At 40.5% G+C, this 22,647-nt stretch overlaps 1 protein-coding gene across 3 annotated transcripts in view; it reads left to right on the forward strand.

Annotated features, from left to right (window-relative positions):
* The window catches only part of Cadps2 (calcium dependent secretion activator 2), a 502,196-nt gene that overhangs the window by 112,067 nt on the left and 367,482 nt on the right, over positions 1-22,647 (forward strand). For all 3 annotated transcript variants that reach the window (XM_051151873.1, XM_051151874.1, XM_051151875.1), the window contains exon 2: positions 21,269-21,382. In XM_051151873.1, the coding sequence (XP_051007830.1) occupies positions 21,269-21,382 (114 nt within the window). The remainder of the gene's footprint in view (positions 1-21,268; positions 21,383-22,647) is intronic.

Raw genomic sequence — 22,647 nt, forward strand, 5'->3', positions numbered from 1 at the left:
AGAGAAGGCTCGGTGGTTAAGAACACTGATGTCTTTTCCAAAGTCCCTTGGTTTGACTCCCAGCGCCAACATGGCAGCCCACGCTTGCCTGTAACTCCAGTTCTAATGGATCTAGTGCCATCTTCTGGACTCTGAGGACGCTGCACACATGTGATGCAAACATGTGATGCCGGCAAAGAAAACATACATATAAGATACCTTAAGTAGTAAGGAGAAAGTCATAGTAGCAGCTGAAATTTAATACAGGCTTATAATCCTAGCTACTAAGGAGGCTGAGGCAAAAGGGTCATAAGTTCTTGGCCAGATTAGAATACTTGCTGATACGCTATCTCAAAATAAAAAAATAAAAAGAGAGCAAAATATAGCAGGCATTATCAGGCAATCAGCCCAATATGCAAGAGGCACTGAGTTGAATGCCAGTGCTTGCAATATGATAGCAACTGTAAATAATAATAATAATAATAATAATAATAACATCAACAACAGCAATAATAGTGGTAACCAGTGCCATGTTTTATATTAGTGAGAAATGTACAAAAAGTAGAGACAAATCAATTGTGTTAGAAACTATTTGTGTCTGTAAAACAGAAAATTTGATAATAAATTATTACTAAATCTTACTAACCAGGTGAGGTATCTGGAGGAAGTCAGTAGAGATGCAATTTTGTGCCCTGCCCCACTTACTTCTTTGTTCCTTCCTTCCTTTCTTTCTAAAATGTCTACTGTTTTAGAGTTCATGAGTTTTTGAACATGTGCTCTAGCAAACATGCACTCTTCAGCAAACATTCATGTGTTTATGTATGTACAGCTCAGCTGCCTTTAAATTAGTCATCTAATTTTTGGCAGCCATTACTGTTTGCTAAAGTGTACAGTTTTACAAACCAAAGTTACAGGAAGAAAAAAAATTCTGCTTTTTTCACTCAGAAGTGCATTTAAACACTCCCTTAAAAATATCTCAATTTATTTTATAATGTGTCAGAATATGAGGATGCATTTTCCCAAAATGTGTTTCAACATTTATTTAAGGCTCAATAATTTTTTTTTTGTCTCCTTGTCAGAATTCTGAGCTCTTGGTAAGGTCACAATAAAGATTTGCTGAATTCTTGAATTATTGGGTGTTTGAATTAATATTAAATTGTAACACAGTTCTCTAAAACATGAGTCAGCTATCACTTTAACGTTTTCCTGTTTATACACAGAATGCTGTTGACTGATGTAATATTTCCTAAATGCTGTGTGAGGGAGATGTTAACGCATTATGAAAGAATGCATGACTATGCTTATGTGTTTACAAGATGCAATGATTCATTTCCTAGAAAAGGTAACTGTGATTTAACCATTACCATATTACATTTCAGTGAAAAATGTTTTTGCACTCTCTGAGCACTGTTAAACATTTTTACCTCAGGACTAGTGTGCTTTTTGTTTGTCTTTCTGACTTTGTTTTGTGGTGCTGGGATCAGCCCAAGGCCTCACACAGACTAAGCAAGTGGCATAGCCCTGAAGCCCTAGACCTACTGACTGATTTGATTTACTTCCAGAGCATCATGGACCAGGTCCTGATAAATCTCCCTGTAGAGAGAGGGGTCCTAGTACAACGTCACATCGCATCCTTCATCTTCCTTCTCTCAGTTCCACAGACATCTGTGTATCTTGCCCTCTTCCTTTCTTTCTTTCTTTCTTTCTTTCTTTCTAATATTTTATTAATTTATTCATATCACATCTCAGTTGTAGCCCATCCTTTGTATCCTCCCATTCTTCCCTTCCTCCTGCTTCCCCTCTACTCCCCTCCCCTATGACTGTGACTGAGGGGGACCTCCTCCCCCTGTATATGCTCATAGGGTATTAAGTCTCTTCTTGGTAGCCTGCTATCCTTCCTCTGAGTGCCACCAGGTCTCCCCATCCAGGGGACGTGGTCAAATATGGGGCACCAGAGTTCATGTGAAAGTCAGACCTTCCTCCCCACACAATGTGGAGAATGTCCTGTCCATCGGCTAGGTCTGGGTAGGGGTTCGAAGTTTACTGCCTATATTTTCCTTGGCTGGTGCCATAGTTTGAGGACAGCCTACTTTCTTTTTCACTTTGTATTTGCTGCACTCAATTCCGAGTAATGGAGGAAGTTACTATTTGATATGTCCTATTGTAGGAACAGGCGGTGCACTTGGTTTATATTGTCATGCGGTACAAGGGGCTGATGAGTTTATCCATCAACTTAGTGAAGGATGTTTCGCAAGTAAGAGGCCCTTACCCCCGGAACCGATTTTGTCCTTGTTATTGTAGACTCCTACCATTTGGGTGGGTCAAATTGGATGTCTTTCAGGGAGATGCCATAAGCATCATAGTATTTTGATTATACAAAACTTTCCTAAGCTTGTACATTTTATAATTTTCATATCATACATTACATTACATAACATTTGATGTTATCTTTGTAACCATAAATATATTGATTTTCTCCTACACCCATTTCTCTACCTTAGTTTACAATCAAATTTCATATACATAGGCAGGTTTATTTCAAGGATTTATAACAGTTAAGCATTTTCCACTAAGCATCAAGGTGTTATTCATTCCTTATGATAGAAATAATGGAGTAATGCAATGATTTACTAGTATAAATAGGTATCTTTTTGCTTTGTTTTGATTTGATTTTAGATGAGGTCTCAGACTTTATGCCAGGCTTACCTGGAACTCACTGAGTACCTCAGGATGGCTTTCAATTTTCAGCAATTCTCCAACATCAGATTTCCAAATGCTGTGACTATAGCCATAAGCCAACACATCTGACTCTTGGGTATCTTCTTTTCTTTTCTTTTCTTTTTTCTTTCTTTCTTTTTTTTTTTTTTTTTTTTTTTTTTTTGAGACAGGCTCTCTCTGTGTTAGCCTTGTCCTGGACTCCCTTTGTAGACCAGGTTGGCCTTGAATTCACAGCGATCCATCTGCCTCTGCCTTCCAAGTGCTGGGATTAAAGGCATGTGCCACCACTCCCATAAATGAGGTTTCTTAACACAACATTTTATAAGAGAGATTAAGAAATAAACTGTTGCTATAATAATGCATTGCAATGTGAAAATATTCAGATCCATTTTAATGTAAACTATATAATATTTTTGGTTCTCTTTATTCATATCCTGTTATCTTTCAGTGTTTGGCTTCATAAATCTCTTTTGAGTTTTCTTGGGCATCTGTTTTCCTCTGTGAATGGAACTGGTGGCAATATCTACGTGCTGGTGGAGTGTGCCCAAGGGCTCCTCCCTCTGCAGCTCACTGTGGCCCTGCTGAGATGGAGTCAGTGCAGACCTCTTACCAATCATCCAAGGTTCAGAATCGTTGTGCTTATGCTAAGGTTAGGGGAACACAGCTCTTCACTGCTGAGTCACCCACTGTCTGTGTGTTGAGTATAGTGTAGGCTTTGTGTATGGGCCAGTGTCGGTGGCCATGTGTTCTCCACAGTGTGCAGCCACCTCTCTGCTTCCCAGTGCTCATCTTTTGTTGTTTGAGTCATGTGCTGTGAGCCTTTCCAATGGTTAGTTGAATTATTTTTTTTTTAAATTTTATTGTGTATACAGTTGTCTGCATGTACACCTGCAAGCCAGAAGAGGGCATCAAATTACATTATAGATGGTTATGAGCCACCATGTGGTTGCTGGGAATTGAACTCAGGATCTCTGGATGAGCAATCACTGCTCTTAATCTCTGAGCCATCTCTCCCGCCCGAATTATTTTAAATTTGTGGAATGGTCACTATTGTGTTACAAAAAAGTTATCTTCTAGTTTGGTGAGAAGACATTAAAAGTCCCCCACCCTCTGCAAGATTCAGGAAGCTGAGAGGAGTCAGGGTGTCGTGAGCCAAAGGGGAGCCAGCGTCTAGTGTATGTCCTGCAGTGCTTGGTCCCTACTTTGATGGAGCAGGTCTTAAGCTTCGGGGACCCCCAGGTGCAGTTCCCCAGTCCTTAGAAAGATGTCCTTTTTCCTTATTTCTCACGAGGAATTTACTTTAGATATTTGCTAATTTTTAGGTTTATATTGGTCACACGGTCACAACAGACTTTTAAGAGGTACTTTTCGTGAGAAGAGGAAGCTTAACTTAAAACTGCAAGTAGAATTGGGTGCACTGGCGCACACCTGTAATCCCAGGAGGCAGAGGCAGGCAGATCTCTGTGAGTTCGAGGCCAGCCTGATCTACAAAGTGAGTACAGGACAGCCAAGGCTACACAGAGAAAACCCTGTCTTGGAAAAAAATATGGATTTAGTCCTGGGAGTCTTAGTAGTTGATAAAGTGTTTGCTTTGCAAGGGTGAAGTCTTGACTTTAATTCCCTGGGCCCATCTGTAACCTCAGAGCTGGGAAGGTGGGGACAGGAAGATCCTTGGCCTGAGGCTTGCAAGCCAGCCCAGCCTATGGAGATGAACCAGCAACTTCAGATTGAGCGAAGCTTGTCTCAAAATGGGTATCGAAAGTCATCGAGGAAGGCTACAGATACCAGCTGTGAGCCTCCAAGAACACAAGTGCCCACACTAAGTAAACACATAGATAAATTTAGATTTGTCTTATACTGTGAATCAAACGTGTCTGTCACCATTTATATACTTTGGAAAAATAAACAATAATAAGAAGTAACAACAGCAAAGGGGTTTGCTGTTGAAGTCAGTCCAAACTATCCCCTAATCCCTACCTTTTACTTAGTTGGCTAGAGTTTTTAACTCGTGATTATGTTCTCCAGCAAATTATAAACTCAATTGAACATCAGAATTGCTTAGGAACTTTAAATTAGAGATGCTCAGCACTGTGTCAATTATCCTGAAACAGTAGGGGTGGGATGCTTTCTCAGAACTTGAATACTTTATTCAGGAAAGGTTTTCAGAGAACAGTGGCCATCTGCATTTCTTCTTTAGCATTTGTTTTTTATGTCTTTAGAAAGACTCAAATGGTATATACTCATTTATATCTGCATACTAGCCCAAGGGGCATGTTCCACGAAAGCCTTCACTTACCAGGAAACTGGGACAGAGGGAAAGGCATCCTATTGGGACTCTAAATGAGAGACGCATGGGAGAATAGCAAAATAAAAGGATACAGAGGGTCCTAGAAATCTACAAGTAGAACAATATGATAGGCAGATTTGGGCCTAGGGGTCCCGCTCAAACTAAGGCACCAGCCAAGGACAATACAGGAGGTAAACTTTAAACCCCTTCCCAGATCTAGCCAATGGTCAGACTATTCTCCACAGTTGAGTGGAGAGTGTGATATGACTTTCTCATGTACTCTGGTGCCTCACATTTGACCATGTTCCCTGGAGGGGGAGACCTGGTGGCACTCAGAGGAAGGACAGCAGGTAGCCAAGAAGAGACTTGATACCCTATGAGAATATACAGGGGGAGGTAATCCCCCTCAGGAACAGTCATAGGGGAGGGGAATAATGGGAAAATGGGGGTGGGGGGGGGAGGAATGGGAGGATACAAGGGATGGGATAAACATTGAGATGTAACAAGAATAAATTAAAAAAAAAAAAAAAGAATGGGAGGATACAAGGGATGGGATAACCATTGAGATGTAACAAGAATAAATTAATAAAAAAATATTTAAAAAAAAATAAAATAAAAAAAAATAAAAAAAAAAAAAAGAGAATATACAGGGGGAGGTAATCCCCCCCAGGAACAGTCATAGGGGAGGGGAATAATGGGAAAATGGGGGGGGAGGGGGGGAGGAATGGGAGGATACAAGGGATGGGATAAACATTGAGATGTAACAATTATAAATTAATAAAAAATTAAAAAAAAAAAAAAGAAATGGCCGTACCTGCCTCTAAGTGGCATTACACTTGCTTTCTGGTTTCAGATTTTCCCCAGCATGGTGACATCTGTTGTGGAAATTTCCTTTCAGATTTCCTTTCATATAGCACTGGGAAGATGAAGGATTTGAGGTGACTAGAGCTCTGATATATCAAGCTGTATCAGTTAAAACAGCTGGACAGAGTCGTGAGACAGTTCTGAGAATGAAAAGGAACCAGTGACAAGGAGAGGGGCACAGTCAGGAGATACACTATGATAAACATTCTAAATAAGTGAAGAGTGTGTCTCAGTGTCTCCTAAATACTGCGGGAGACATGCTCTCATTAGCTCATGTCAGAGGATGTAAATGTTTACACTTTACCTGCTGTTTACTCAGAACTCAGACTCCTATGGAAAGTCTGTATCTGGTGATGACCCAGACATCATGGGATGGCAAACATGACTTACAGATTAGCCAGTCAGCCACGCTAGCTTATAAATAAGTAGGCTTCACTTTAAAATGCTTTAAGTTTTCATTTATTGTTTCTTTGTTGATTTTTTTAAAAAAATACTTGCTTCATTATTGACAGAAACAACTCCAATTTTCTAGTCCCCCTTTTTGAGAAAATAGCTATATATTCTTTTTATTTTTAAACCTAATTTGGTGAACAAATATGCTAACAGTTTACATGTCAGTAGTAGTGTTCTGTATATAATTTCAGAATTGTTTTTTGGAATGTGAAGAACCATATGCAAATATTTATGTCATCCAGTCTAGGTGTTCAGTTCTTTGAATGTTAATGTTAAAACATTTTAAGGACAGCTTTTATACATTTATTCTTTACAAACCCTCGAGTTTGCTAATATTTTCAGTGTGTTTGCAATGCTTGCCAACTAAAATTACTGATAAAATAAGCAAATGTGAATTTTTTCATTAAGGATCGGTATATTTGCATTTTATCCATACATTTATGGATATAGATGTGGTAGTTCCTCGGTAAAATTTAAATTAATTTGAATAAGTTATATTAAAAGTTATGCTGCTAAATTTTCTACTTTGAATGCCAAACAGAATTTTATTATTTGTTAGGGAAATAGTCAGCCATGCCTTTCAAAGTTCTCCTGTTTGTGAGGTTTGCCAATTCAAGCACCTTTGTAGGAAAGGCACATCCGAGTAGCAGTGCTTGAGATTTCTCTTGCTGCCTTCCATCCTTAATAGATCCTGGGTGTCATTTAGATATCAGGTCCTGTTGCTATCTGGGGAGAGGGGAGGTTGGTTATCCCTAAGTACACCGGTCAGTTGATTGCTCAGTAATGATGGTCCATTTCCATTACCCCATTGGTTCCATTAGGAAACAGTCTAAGCCATGGCCGGTGGTAGATATGTCAGGCCAGTCTGAGAGAAAATAGATCCGTTTTGGAAATGCTTCACCACTCTCTCCCTCTCTCTTACTCTCACTCTCGTGCTAACTCTCCAGCTACCTCTCTTTCCCCTCTTTTCATATACACATATGTACATATTTGCATATATACACGTAAAATAGTTTTCCTTCGTGTTTGGTACCTTTTGTGAGGGTGCATGTGTAAATTTAATCTAAATTTCTTAGGACATGCTTAACTCAAGGACAAAAGCCACAGCAGGGGGATAGAGACAGAAAAGGTCCTGACCCTTGACAACTCTCTGTTGTATCTGAACACATCTCCAGAGCTCTTCAGCTTTGGTTCTTCTTGAGATGTGGTAATGTTTTCCTCATTAAAATGGGTCATTTTAAGTTGGAGTTATGTGATTTTTCAGTCAAAGTTTAGAGTGGTATACATCCGGAAGATAGTGTGGAAATCCGTCGTTGCTCCTGTCCTAGGAATGGTCAGAAATCAGCTGAGTTGGAGCTCCTTGGTCTCTTCCCCCTCGCTTTTCTTTCCAGAAAGCCATCGCTCGTATGCGATTGTCCACTTAGTTTAGAAAGAGCGAAAACTGCCATCATCTCTGAGGAGAGTTAATTCATAATGAGGTTTGGTTCTAAATCCACCCTAAGGAGCTGCTTCTTGGCTATGGGGAGAGGCCTCCAGTCAGCTGGTATTGGCGTGTCTAAGCTGTTAGATGGGTGCACAGTTGTCCGCTGCTGAGTGTCTCATCTGAGTGCTTTGTGATGACTATAAAATCCCTGTGTCTTGCAAATAAGGCTTCGTCATAGGGAGCCTTGCCATGAAGTAGCAGATGGCACCGAGGCACAGAGTTCTTTCTGCCCAAAACCAACATCATCTGCAGAGTAGAGCTACTCAGCCACAGTGCTTAAAAAAATATATCAAAATCCTTCACTGTTTCTCTATACTTTGTCGAATCTGGCCATGAGTCTATTTGGAAAACGCATGAGTTATCTTAGGATTCTTTTCTGAGACTTTGCCTGCAACCTCCATCCCACTCACTCACTTATATACTACAATATCCTGTCCTGGAAAGTAACGGTGAATAGTGGGTTTTCTTCCACTGTAGAGGAATTGATAATAAAAACACCAGACTTAGTGTGGGAGCGTGGAGCTAAGGGGTGTCTGTATTTAAAGATTCTGCACCCTGCACAGGAGAAAAGTGACAAGTAAATGACGCTTGTGCGCATGTGGCACAGAAGTGGCCCGGAAGACAAGATGTCTTCATCTTGGGGACATCGGGAGGAAGGGAATTTCTTGGAGGTTTTATCGGAGTTGTGTTCTAAAGGATAAAAGGTAATTCTGGAGAGACGCAGTAGACAGCTGGTGCAAAAATAGGACGGCACAGCGTAGCGTGATGGGATGGCATTTTGAGGGTTAAAGGGGAAAAGCTCACAGTCACACCCTGGTTTAATCACAGGATGGGTTAGACCCAGGCAGTCCCTCCTGTGCACTGGGCTGTAGAGAGTATGATTTGAGGAGCTCCGGTAGGAAATTCTAGGCATAGTCAGTGACTACAAATATGTTAGACATACCTGGCCGTGCCCACAAAACCTGCAAGCTGGGTCAGTGTTGTATAACCTTCCTCATTTGAAAAGGAAGAATTCCAACTCACAGGGATCCGCTGATCTTATAATCCTTGAAAACAGAGGTCAGAAATGCGTTCAGGATGTAGCAAATATTCAGTAAATGTTAGCTTATGTTTCCAGTTGTTAAGTTATACATCTGATGGGAGGGGGAGGGGGGAAAGAAAGCCATTTTTTCCTAAATTCTTCCTTTCTTCCTTCCTTCCTTCCTTCCTTCCTTCCTTCCTTCCTTCCTTCCTTCCTTCTTTCCTTCTTTCTTTCATCACTTTACAGCCTGATACCAGCCCCCTCTCCCTCTCCTCCAAGTCCTACCTTTATACCCCCATTCTCCCTTCTCCTCAGAGAAATAGATATCTGAAGTAGATGGGGGGGGCATCTGTAGGATGGGTGACAGGGGTAGGGAGGACATGCCAGGGGTCGGGGGTAAAGGAAGGGAGGACCAGGAGAGAAAATAGAAACAAGTACCAGAGCATCTCTGGGACAAGGGAGGCCCCTGGGAGCCTCTTGGGTGATCTTTGCTTAGATTCCTAACAGTGGAGGACGTGGAGCCTGAAGTTGCCACCTCCTGTAGCCAGGTGGGTCTTCAGGGGTGGGAGGAGGACACCAACCCACCTATAAAACCTTTGACCCCAAATTTTTGTCCTGAAATATAAGGAAGCCATTTCTTTAAAACATACTCTCCATCCTTGGTATAGTCCATTAGAAACTTTGGCTGTAAACTGTTTAGTGCCTCATGACATGTTGTGCCTATGTTATAGGACAGTAAGATGGTGTATAGCGTGTGTTGTGACCTCTAGAAGAGTGGCCAGCATAGCCTCTAAGGTTCGGGTAGATGTTCCTGCGTGGCTGGACAAAGAGTAAATGCCGCTCAGTTGCCATTAAGAACTTCTTGGGATAGCGTTGGAGACTTGTAATTCTGATATCGCAGTCATCTTTGAACTGCTGGTTGCAGCAGAAAAATTGTTCAGGGCACTCTTTATGATAATTGGTTTGATTTAGTTTTGATGAGCTTATGTTATTGGTAGGGATGATTGAAGGCTATTTTTGTCATCCTTTTCACTCTGGGGGGAGGGGTTAAATAGATGCTGTCAATGCCTAAGAGGATTCTAAAGCAGATGTTTGGAGGATAATGACCAGTAAGCTTTGCCAGCTTCCTCTCTTATCTACTTATCATCTCCTTCAGGGGCACAAGAGAGCCTGGTAGAATAACTCCTTAGCATTTAAATTGATTATCTTTTTAAAAGATGCAGCTGAATGAAGACACAGAGTCACATTAGAACTGCCAAGAGCATGAGGAAGATGTTGGAATGGAGTGACCACTGTGTACTCAGAATGCGGAGACCAAGATTAGGCCTGTAGGTCTGAGGTCGCACTTGGACTTTAGTCTGCCAGTGTGCTTTTTAGTTCAGAACCCATGGGCCACAGAGTGTGTGCAACAGCACCGACCCCACTGCCTAACGGAAAGAAGACAGATAGGCAAACACAGTTTTCCCTCCGTATCCCGGAGACATGACTCAGGGTCTCCCATACACACGCCGATAGCTTACGTCAAGCACACCTCTTGTATGTGTTAAGCCACCTGAAGGTTACTCATAGTAACTATAGTAACTATAAATGCAACGAAAACAGTTGGTGTGCCCTATTGTTTAGGTAGGGAATAATGTCAAGAAAATTCTGCCTGTGTCCAGTACTGGGACAATTGTTTTTCCTGAACAGCTTCTGTCTGCAGGGGGTTGACTGTAGAAGTGCAACTTGCAGATGTGTAGGGCAGACTCGGAAGCATTACGTTTGGCCCACACTCAGTTTCCACGCAAGGAGCCGTAACTCAGAACTTTGCCCTAAGCCGGTATTTGGCGCCATCTCCCTCTGCGGTCCAGGCCACATCTGCTCTGCATCCAGGTCCCGCTCATCGTTTATTCTCAAGCGGGAGCTGTCCAACCTCTCATTGCTGTGGCTCTTCGGTGTAGTTCTTCGTGTGATGGTGACCTTTAACCATAAAATTATTTTGTTGCTTCTTTATAACTGTCATTTTGCTACTTTTATGAATCACAGTGTTGTTTCCCATGGTCTTAGGCAACTCTTGTGAAAGAATTGCTTGGCCCTCTCAAAGTGGTAGGCACCCACAGGTTGAGAACCACTATTCTATGGACACATGGATATCACGTGTGTTCCTGCATATGATTACTGACCATGAAATATCATATGAACCAGCGATATAATTTAAATTTTCTGAGATCCTTATTAAAACACATCCAAAGAAACAGATGAATGCTATCTTAATTTATTTTAACCTTTTATATCTGTTTTTCTGCACATAACTTATGGAGAGTTTAGTGATGTGTTCTTAGATATTTTCTGTGGTATTAGAACTCAGAATGATTTCAAACTTAGAACACACATGAACTTGGACTAACATATAGTTCAGTTGCCAAACAGCCATGGTTTCTACTCCCCAGGCGAGCGGCCCAGCACTTCAGCCATCTATTATTAGCTGGTCTTTGGCATCCTTTCTAATATTCCCTTATTCTCCCTATTGTTCTGGTAGTTGCTAAAGTAAAACATCCATGTGTTTATGAAGTAATAGCAGTTATAACCCACTTAATGCAGTAATGTCCTTTGTTTATCTTGTTGAATATAACAATCTTGTTAAATGTTCTCTTTGCTATCCTTGTTACGTAGATGAAGAACTTGAGGCACTGTTATTAAGGATCCTCCTAATGCCATGTAATGCGTGTGGGATCTAGGTATAAATAGAAATGAAATGACCTCAGTAGAAGACTCCATTACCTTTTACAAATATGCAAACTGAGTAGTGTTATCTTGGGTGGATTGCTTTCTAATCCTTTCTGGTTGCTGAGTTAATTTTCTTTTCTTTTCTTTTTTTTTTTTTTTTTTTTTTTTTTTTTTTTTTTTTTTTTTTTTCTAGGTTGGGAAGTGGTAGAGATTCAAGTAGTAGAATAGAAGGTGTGGCCTTCCTACTGAGGAGGAGTGGTGTTATTAGCACATTATTTCTCTTTCTTAGTTATTTTCCTATAGAAAGAACTGTTGAGAACTTGTTATGTGGTAGCGTCATTTTTAATCACGGTTAAAGCAGAATGCTAAAGCCAACTTTTTTTTTTTTTTTTTTTTTTTTTGGTGTGAACCAGATTTTAGTTTGCTATGCAGTTTGAATAATTAGTGAAAGCACGTAGCTCTTGAGAACACAGTCTGGAGGATTATTACCCTCTGGTTCAGTCTGCACCTGTGGAGTAGAGAACCTAAGAGTCTAAACGGTGTTTGACGGTCACATCCAGCAAGAGTCTTAACTTCCTGGAGGTTAATTTGATTGTTTATAAAAATACACCATAGTAGTTTTAGAGCGATGAATGAAACCTACTGCTTAAGGGGATGAAAAGTTCTATAGATTTTATCTTTAGCTTGACAACTATAATTATTAATAATACCATATTAAATATGTGAAATCTGTTATACAACTGCATCTTGAGTATTCTCATCACACACACTCTTACACACGCATGCGTACCACACAGGATCACTAGGATGTACTGAATATGTTAATTAGCTAATTTATTGCAACTAATTTAAAGTGTATAAACCTGTCCAGAAAAGGTCAAATGATGTCAAAGCATTTTATCATATAAACCTCAGTAGAAGGTTATTTATTTCTATTTGTATGACTGTCAAATGAGTAAATATATTTTTAATCTGTTTAATTTAATTCCATAAGGTGAAAAGGGAAGAAAAACATAGGCATTTGGGGGTATGTTGTCAGTGCACCCTGGTAGGGAAATTTGTGGAATCCTTGGACTTTACATTGTAATTTCATTTTTCACCTGCCTCCCGCATACACACCAAAGACAGCACCATAATGGAGCATGCTTTTCCTGAGGTTTACACTCTGACAGCGTGGGTGAAAGTCATTTGCTTTGAAGCTGAGTTAGCTTTGCCCAGGGCCCATTTATCTATAATGCGGTAGGATTTGTGGTTCTGTACTCATTAGTTAGTATAGCTTTTATTATAAGATATGTTAAACTGCTATTGTACATTTGGGGCGTTTTAATCTCCCTCTCAATAATAACATTTCAATTTGCCTTGCCAAAATAATGTTATTTTCAGTCTACCTCAGGCACTTATATTTAGATATTCACTGTTTATTGGGCTCATTGAATGATCACTTTTTATTACAAAAATTATGAAAAATATTTTATTGTAGAAAACATCACAGGAAATATTAGGCTAGCTGGGTACTGTGGTATTTTACCCCCGGTTCTATACTTCCTTAAGTAAGTTTTTTTTTTTTTTAAATTGGTTAGGATTAGCTACCACTTGCTACCTATTACCAATAAAGCAAAGATAAAAGCTGTCAGTATGTGGTGGTCAAGCCTTCCTGAACAGAAGTTGGGAGGTTAGCGGTCTACAGTGGCGTTGCTATTCCACATGATGTGGTTGCCAGCTTTGCGGATCCTTTGCGGATCCTGCTGTTTCACTGTCTTCATAGTCAGTGTGATAGCTTCAGTTGTCATATCGAATGTCAGCCAGCAGAGAATGAGGAAAAAAAGTGTTCACTGCCTCAATACTATGCAGCTCCCTGGAGGCTGTACATCTCTCTGCTTAGGTCTCCTTGGCCACGTAATAAGCCGAGCATTTGTGGTCTCTGGTGGGTATAGTCACTGTCCCAAGGAGAGATTGGATATCCCTGTTTTGAAAGGCTTGAGATCAGAAGTGTTTCAACTTGTGCAGTTTCCTCCTGGTTTTTGCAATGTTGCATGGAGTTCACGGTTAAACATTATCAGTCTAAAAGCTATGAAGACTAATACAACCCCAAGCCTAAGCTTAGCTTGCATCTGTGTGCATGGGGAGGACAAGGGGCTTTATAGAACAGGACATGGTTAATGCTCATGTTTCCCACGTGAGAGGCCCGGCCAGTGCCTCTCAGGCACTACTCTTGCTGTGCCCTTTGGTGGGCTTTTTGCTTTAGAGTGTGGAACGTATTGCATATTTTGTTGTGAACTACTGGTACATAAGAATTTATTTTTCCCTTCTGTTTTCATCTTTACTATGCCCGATGAGCAGTGTGTTTTTGTGCGTTTGCATGAACATCAGTGCCTGCAGTAGAGAATCTTACCCCAGGCAAACTCTTTGTCTCCAGTTCTGAAGATACTCTACCCACTAGTCATCTGCTGCTTTGCTGTGGGATCTGCCCCACCTTTGTTTTCCTGAAGCCTTGTAGCTGCTGCTGTTTGTGGTAAGCCTGGTGACAGGAACTGCAGGTTGAGGCAGGATTCACACAGGAGTGGTCACTGGGCTCTTTGTTGTGTATTGGCTGGTTTCTGGTCCAAAGAATTCTGGCATATGTCTTCAGTTAATCCATGAGTTAGAATGAAAAGTGTAGAATCTAAGTTGAATGTGAAAAAAATATCCAAGATATACAGAATGTCTTTTATTTGTTTGTTTTTCGAGACAGTGTTTCTCTGTGTAGCCTTAGCTGTCCTGCGCTTGCTTTGTAAACCAGGATGGCCTCAAACTCACAGTGATCTGCCTGAGTCTGCCTCCCTGAGTCCTGAGATTAAAGGTGTGGGCCACAATGTGTGGCTTTATAGAGAACATCTTTAAACTTTGTACTTTTGTTTTTCCCGTTGCAGTCATTACTTTAGGTATACTATTATCACAGCCAGTCTGGATCTATAAAAGTTAGCCTTTACTGTCAATATTTGAAGTATTTTCACAAGCTTGGTATCTTTAATATACTTATATATTTTAAAGGATATGTGTGTTCTATTAATTTATTTTTATGTAAGTTTGTTCTAAATCCCCAGTACATAATTTGTTTGTTATCTTTTTATTTATATTTGAAGAAATGTTTTATTTGTTCATGGTGAAAGCAGAAGCCTGAAGATAAAATATGGGTAAAATTAAAACACAATTGAAGAATAAATCAACTGACCCCCAAAATACTGGTTGATATTAGCATAAATGGGATACAATGGGAATAATGGAAGACTCAGAATTCTTAATCTTGAGTTAGTGAGTAGATTACACTACTCTAACGAAGACTGTGAATAACGCCTTAGTACACCAAGGGATGTAGCAAATTAACAGAGCTTTGCAGTCATGGTGTAACGGAATCAGAAGTTAAAAAAAAAACTTAATCATCTGTGACAGTGAACTAAATGAATTTAGAAAGATGAAAAGGGGCTTAATGAAGAGCGTGGAAAAAGGTTCTGAAAGTTTTGTTGACAGTAAGTGTGATGTGAGTCAGTTGATGTGACTGCCCAGAGTTAATTGTCTTTTAGGTTGAATTAATAGACATGGAGTGCTCGCAGTGTGGGAAGTGACCCTCCCGCTCCTTGCTGTGTTGGCCACTCTGTCCTAGGAGAACTATGCACACTCCACCAGTGCACATTAAGAGGGGGCATTGCTGTTGTAACATGCCTCACGTGCTTCGATTTACAGCTTTCCAGGAATTTTCATATACTTAGTTTCATTTAGCATGTTTACTTTATGGAAAACTACATACAAGAGTGTCCAGGGCACTGGAGAAACCAGGTGCTCTCATTCTAGGGAAGAGAACACTCCTAAGCCAGTGCTCATGCAGACTCTTAAGTTGCTGTGTTGAAGAAACTAACTTCTTATCTCTTTTGCTCTAGAAAGCACGGAACTGGGAATGGGTTGTGCTGCAGAGTCACAGGGTGGATATTTAATTATTTCCAACTGTCCAAAATGTGCATAGGCTTCCTTGAGGCAATGGAGATCCTTCCTCCAGTCAACCAGTCAATCCCTCTCCTTCCCTCCCTCCTTCCCTCCCTCCTTCCCTCTCTGTATCTCTGTCTCTGTCTCTATCCGTGTGTCTCTGTGTCTGTCTGTCTTTCTGTGTATGCTCACACACAGTGGGTTCAGATGAATAAGGAGAGGTCCCTTGTGAGAGATTAATACATTGATGCATGCCCATAATCAAAGCACTTGGAAGACAGAGGCAGAAAAATCTGGAGTTCAAGACCAGCACGTGCTACATACTGAGTTTGAGGCTAGCCTAGGTCATACAGCAAGTTGAAGCCAGCCTGGAACACATGAGACCAATTCAAAATCAGACGCAGACGACAGCACTAAACGCCAGTGGACTAGAGATGATTGTGTTGTCGAGAACGATGTGAGCAGATGGTTTTCTGTGGTTTGTATTTCATTCTTTTGTCCTACGTTTCTTTGAAATCCTCATTCTTGAAATGTTATGATGATCATGATGACAGTAATAAGTAATATAGGGATGTTTGCATTTTCCTCCTGAAAAGGTAAAGTCAATTGACTTGTGTCCAGTGTTTATGTTGTATAGGCTTAAACTGCTTGTGAGTGATTGATCTTAATTGTCCTGACTCTAAAACTGTGCAGAATTGCTAGTATAGTGTGCCGGTTAGTTTTATGTCAACTAGGCACAGGTAGAGTCACTTTGGAAGAAGGAACCTTAGCTAAGAAAATGTGCCTACCACATCGGCCTGTGGTGCATTGTCTTGACTGATAACTGACATGGAAGTTCCCAGCTCACTGTGGGCCAGCCTATGGGTTGGTGGTCCTGGGCACTACAAGGAGGAAGGCCAAGGAAGCCATGAGAACAGTCTAGGAAGCAGTACTCCTCTGTGGTCTTTGCTTTAGTTCCTGCCTCCAGGTTCCTGCTCTGTTTGAGTTTCTGCCCCAAGTTCCCTGCCCCATGATAAAATGATATAATGAGAGTCATAACTTGAAATAAACCCCTTTTCCTGCCCAGGTTGTTTTGGTCACCGTGTTTTATCACAGCAATATAAACCCTAAGACTTACAGTCTATTTTAGATCTATATTAGTAAATTTTTTAAATTTGTTCACTTTATATCCCGATTTCAGCTCCCTCCCTCTTCACCTGCTGATCCCACCCTCCCTCCCTTCTTACGCTCTCCCTCCCTCCTCTAGTCCTCAGAAAGGGGAGCACTCCTCCCCTATCATCTGACCTCAGCCTATTAAGTGTCATCTGTACTACCTGTGACCTATTCCTCTGTGGCCTGGTAAGGCTGCCCTGCAAGGGAAAAGTGATCAATATGGGGGGGGGGGCCAGAGTCCATGTCAGAAGTAGTCCCTACTCCACATATTGTTGGACCCACAAGGAGACTGTGCTGCCTATCTACTACATCTGAGCAGAGGGTCTAGGTCCACACCATGCATGGTCCTTGGTTGGTGCGTCAGTCTCTGTACTGTAGGGTGGTTGTCCTGTATTGTGTAGCTAATATCTGCTTATGAGTGAGTATATACTATGTGTGTCTTTCTGCATCTGGGTTACCTCAGTCAGGATGATCTTTTCTAGTTCCATCCATTTGTCTTCAAATTTCAAGGTTTCTTTGTTTTTAATAGCTGAGTAGTATTCCATTGTGTAAATGTACCAGAGTTTCTTTATCTATTCTTCAGTTAAGGGACATCCAAGTTGTTTCCAGATTCTGGCTATTATGAATAAAGGTGCTATGAACATACTTGAGCAAATGTCCTTGTTGTATGGTGGAGCATTTTTGGGTATGCTTGAAGTCCTAGTTAGAGCAATAAGACAACTAAAGGAGATCAAAGGGATACAAATTGGAAAGGATGAAATAAAATTATCATTATTTGCAGATGATATGATGGTATACATAAGTGACCTCAAGAATTCTACCTACAGTTGATAAACACTTTCAGCAAAGTGGCTACATACAAAATCAACTAAAAAAAATCAGTAGCCTCCTTTATACAAAAGACAAACAGGCTGAGAAAGAAATTAGAGAAACAACACCCTTCACAATAGCCACAAAACCAAAACAAACCAAAACAAAAAACAAAACAAAACAAAAAACCCATAAAGTATTTATTGTAACTCTAACCAAACAAATGGAAGACCTGTATGAAAAACAAACAAACAAACAAACAAACAAACAAAAAAACTTCAAGTCTCTGCAGAAAGAAATTGAAGAAGATCAGGAGATGGAAAGATCCCATGCTCATGGATCGGTAGAATTAACATAGTAAAAATGGCCAGCTTATATTAGTAAATTTTGAATTCATATTAGTGTGTGTAACCTTAAATATCCAAACTAATAAAGCACTGTAAGCTGAAAAGCCCCTGTGCCTTATTTTCGACTTGTCCAGTTTCTAACACTATCATCTTACTTAGTTTTTCTCAGCATACACAGGCACATTCTCTCCTCACACTCAGTCTCATTCTCATTTTTCCCACTTCCAATGTCAATCAAACCCGACTTTAGCTACTATTCTAGGGTACTTTTTTCCAGGATGTTTGGAAGTTTCCCCAGATCAGAACACAGAGTCTTACTCTTTTTGTGTAATTAATATTGTGCCCTATTTGAATATGGCATATCTTAGTTTGCCTCCTTATAATACATCATTTCCATTTTTATTAACTTATAATGAAGTAAATGCTTCTACATGTGTCTTAAACATTTCAATATTGTTAACCACCAAGTGTAATTATTGGTACCAAGGACATATGCATTAATTACTGGCTTGCCTACTGGTTCTGAGGTATCAGTTTCTGTGCTTCCAACACATCAAATAGAGTCCTGGGTACTTTTACAAGGGATTATATATTTTTCTTAGTTTGAGGGTCACTGCCTTGAAATGCCTTTTATTCATTTTCTAATTAATTTCTAATAAACTAATGGCTCATTTGTCATTAGTTATATCAGTTTCTAGGAAGCCTCCATGTGGTTAGCTATTAGCTTTTTGAGGACATGAATTGCTACTAACAATTTTCTGATTAGACTTTTCATATTTTCCTAGGACATTTTTTCCATGCAAAATCTGTTCTGACATTAAGGTCTTTGTCTTGGGCTTCAGCTGCGCTACAGTACTCAGGTCTACTGTGGTGGAGTTGCTGGGCTTTTCTAGCAGGAGCATACTGTCCTGGCTGTTATTTTTTCTGTTTTTACACTGGCATCTAAGCATCTGGGATTGGGACGACTGTAATTTCAGATGCTGATATCTGGTCTTGTCTTTGCTGGGTAGGTGTTTTGCTCCGTGGCTTCAGTTGCCTTGTTGGTTCTTAGGGCAGTGTGGTGGCTCTGTGTTGTCTGGTAGGACGTTCTTCTGGGATCCTGCTGGTTTGGCCACTGGGATTTCCAGATAAAATGTGTTCCTGAGTACTGGGCCTGACGTTTAGGAATGGGGACGGACTAGAAGGTGGGAGGGGGCCCATGGGTGGGAGGAAGGCAGGATACTCCACCAGGATCTGCTTAGTCCCCTGGAATGGGGGCAGAGGTGAACGGGAAGCCACAGCAGCTGGTTGCCTGCATAGCTAGGGATGGGATTGGGGTTTGCTAGGAGAAGAGGAGGGAGAGTGAGGACCTAGTTTGACCTGCCCCACTGGCTTCCCTGTCAGGTTGGCTGTCAGGCCTGCTGGAGCTGAGGCTGGGAAAACAGGGAAGAAGCGAGTAGGGAGGAAGACTGGAGGGTGAGATCTCCTGAACCCCTCGAAGTGGGGGGGTTGCTAGTTGGGATGAGGGATGAGCACAGGAAGGGGTCTGCTACAGAGATGGAGGGGAGACTGGGAGATTAGAGCTGGAGGACAGCGGGGCTGTGAAGTGCCATACAGTTTGACTACCCACTTCCCTGGCCTGAGTGGCCTCTAGGTTCCCAGGGAATGGGTGCTGGGAACGGAGCTCAGGTCCTCTCTGCAAGGACAGTGTAAGCTCTTAACTGATGAGCACCCTTTTTACCTACCAAGTTTGTTCCTAAGGTGATTTATTAAGTTTTATTTTTTAAAAAATTATTTTATTTACATTAGTATCATCCTCCTCATCATCACCACCACCGTCACATGTGTGTGATCCTGTATGCATGCATGTATATGTGCATGCATGTATGTGTGTCTGTATGTGTGTGGTGGAGATCAAGAGGAAAATTTTTGGGAGTTGCTTCTCTGCTGCTTTCCTTCTACTGTATGGATCTCCTGGGTATAGACATCAGGTGATCAGGCTTGGGAGTAAACACCGTAATGGCTGAGCTTTCTTGTCAGCCTAACTTGGTTTGGGTTTTAGTTTGTTTGTTTTTGTTTGCTTTGCTTTGGCTGTTCCAGACTCACTTTGTAGACCAGGCTGACCTCCAACTCACAGAGAACTGTAACTTTTGATTTTTTGATAGGCTATTTTTAGAGACGTTTTGAATTTGTTATAACATTGATATTGAGTGTGAAATCTATTTTCCAGAACCTTCTTGGCTTCCCAGTATGCACAGCATCCTTACACTAATGGCGCATTTGTTAAAATGGATGAACCGACTTTGACATGGCATTACCCTCCAGAGTCCTTAGCTTATAATAGGCCTCCCTGTTAATAGTACACGTTCGTTCAGGAGGTTTGGATCAATTTATAATGGGATGTATCTGACATTATAGTGTCAGTTCCCCAAGAGTCCTTTGTGCTTTGCAAATTCATCCATCACTCCCTGGATCGCCACAGACAACTGCTGAGCGTAGTGTGTCCACAGACTAGCCTTGTTCAGAAGTCGCACTGTAGGAGTGACATAATCTTTTTTAGATTGGCTTCTCTCACTTAATAAAATGCATTGTTTCCTGCATCCCTCTCTGTGGTTTGGTAGCTCATCTCTCTTTAGTGCTGAGTAGTGCTGCATTACCTGGATGCACCTTACTTTACCTGCGCGCTCACCTGCTGAGGGGCATCATGAAATGGTAAGCGTGGTTGTGTAGGTATAAGTTGGGACATGTTTTCAACTCTGAGTAAACACTATACTGGAATTTCTGGATTATGTGGTAAAAGTCTGTTTCCTGCTATTTGAAACGTGCTGTTTGGTAAATTATCTCCACCCCATTTCCTTACCACTGATAGCAAATGCGATCAATGTCCTGTTGCTGTTCCCCAGCCCCACTATGATTGGGGCTCTGTCAGTGTTCTGGATCTGGTCCGTTTTAGTATGTACGAAGTAGCCTCTACTTGTTACTTTGGTTTGCATTTCTATAGGAGCACTACATGGAGTATAGTGTCACATGCTTAGGTGGCATTTTTGTTGGATCTTTGGTGAGATGACTGTGAAGGTCATTGGCCTGTATTTAAATTTGGTTGTTTGTTTTATTATTGTTGAAATTTTAGAGTTCTTTGCACATATTGGCTCCATATCAACTGTGTCATTGACTGTGTATTTTCTCCTATTCTATAGCTCATCTTCTTGTTCTAATGGCATACTGTCTTATTTTATATCTTTGTTCTTGTATCAAAAAAAATCACCAAATACAAGCCAAATTTCTTTCTTATATTAGGACATTCAGAGTTTTGGGGAAAATGCTTGTAAGTACAAGCAATAAGATTTTTTGCTTTTATTTTTCTTTACTGCAAAGCTAATTCAGTGTCAAGTCAAGTCTACATACAGCAAATGTAACCTTCAATTAGTCTATGAGCCAGCTGATTTGCCCATATATTTATTTGTTTATCTATTTATTTACTTATTTTCTTTCTTTCTTTCTTTTCCTTGTAGCTTAACAAACAGCAGTTGCAGGTACTGAAAGAACGATTCCAGGCCTTCCTCAGTGGGGAGACGCAGATAGTGGCAGACGAAGCCTTTTGCAATGCAGTGCGCAGTTACTATGAGGTGAGTTTACAGAGCTCGCTTTCAGAACTGTGGTGTTTTCTATAACCATTTCACTGGTGTGGCCAGGAGTCTGTGAGCTTCTGACTTTCTCTGAAGGGTTTACACTTCTCTTTTGCAATTTAAAAAACTCTTAATTCCACAGCCTGGTTTTGAGAGATAAATAAAATTGGAAATTATTCACATTGTTTGGGAAGTAAAGTGTTTAGAATCGTCTTCTGGCAGTGACTGATATGGCTGAGTCTAGCTATCTTCTGGTTCACACTCATAAATGATCCTGTTTAATCAGGATTTCAGTAGTAAATTATGATCTTATGCCAGTTTGCTCTCTGAGCTTTATTATAAGTAAAGGCACTAATTAATTTCAAGAGAATGCATTTTCTTTTCTTATTGAATGAATAATACTACCAGTCCCATCTTGTGGTTACTTCTGACTATCTTATGACTCAAATGTGAATTCTCTGTATCTCTGGTAAGTGGTTTTCACACATTATTGTTAGTTTGTTTTGGTAATTGCCAAAAGGTGCTAAGTTGGAGAGTTCACTTATGCCCTGAGCATCTCAAAGTCATTCGGGGAATCTGTTCCTTTCACTCTGCAAATACTTTAAATGTTTCATATGAAGAAACAGCACATATGTCTTAGGCTAGCGCAGGATTGAAAGCATGGAGACATAATATTCTGAACTCCCCCGAGGCAGGGAGTATTGTTGTGTACAAAACAAAATATCCAGATGCTTAGTTTTGTGACTTATGGACAAATGTTACTTACGACACCACCGCACAAGTATAATACAGTGAATCAAAGGAACACGTGGCTTACAAGTGTACGTGACATAGATCTCAGGGCTATAGAGGGTATACTGTCTAACGTGACCTCAGCTCAGACTGTCTTACGAAAATAGGGCTTGTATCTTACCTAGAAAGTCAGAGTGTTGTGTTATGAAATCTTGCCCTGAATCTTAAAAGATGATCATACATGAACATACATGCACGCAGTAGCAATTAGTGAGGGGAAAAGGCTATAAATTTGAAGGAGAGCTGTCTACTACAAAAGTATCTTTTTTAAAAAAAGAAAATAAGTCAATGAGCTCATTTTTGGTTTTGATAGATATACCATGGCACATTAAAAGAAAAAGAGTAACTGAAAAATGGTGGATGGGTGGATTTTTTAAAATTGTCTTTATAAATTTTGCATAAATCTTAAATTATTCCAGAATATGTAGTGGTTTTCTTTTCTAAATCATTTCAAGATTTATTATAAAACCTCC

This window comes from Acomys russatus, chromosome 10, assembly GCF_903995435.1.
Source record: "Acomys russatus chromosome 10, mAcoRus1.1, whole genome shotgun sequence".
Classification (NCBI taxonomy): domain Eukaryota; kingdom Metazoa; phylum Chordata; class Mammalia; order Rodentia; family Muridae; genus Acomys; species Acomys russatus.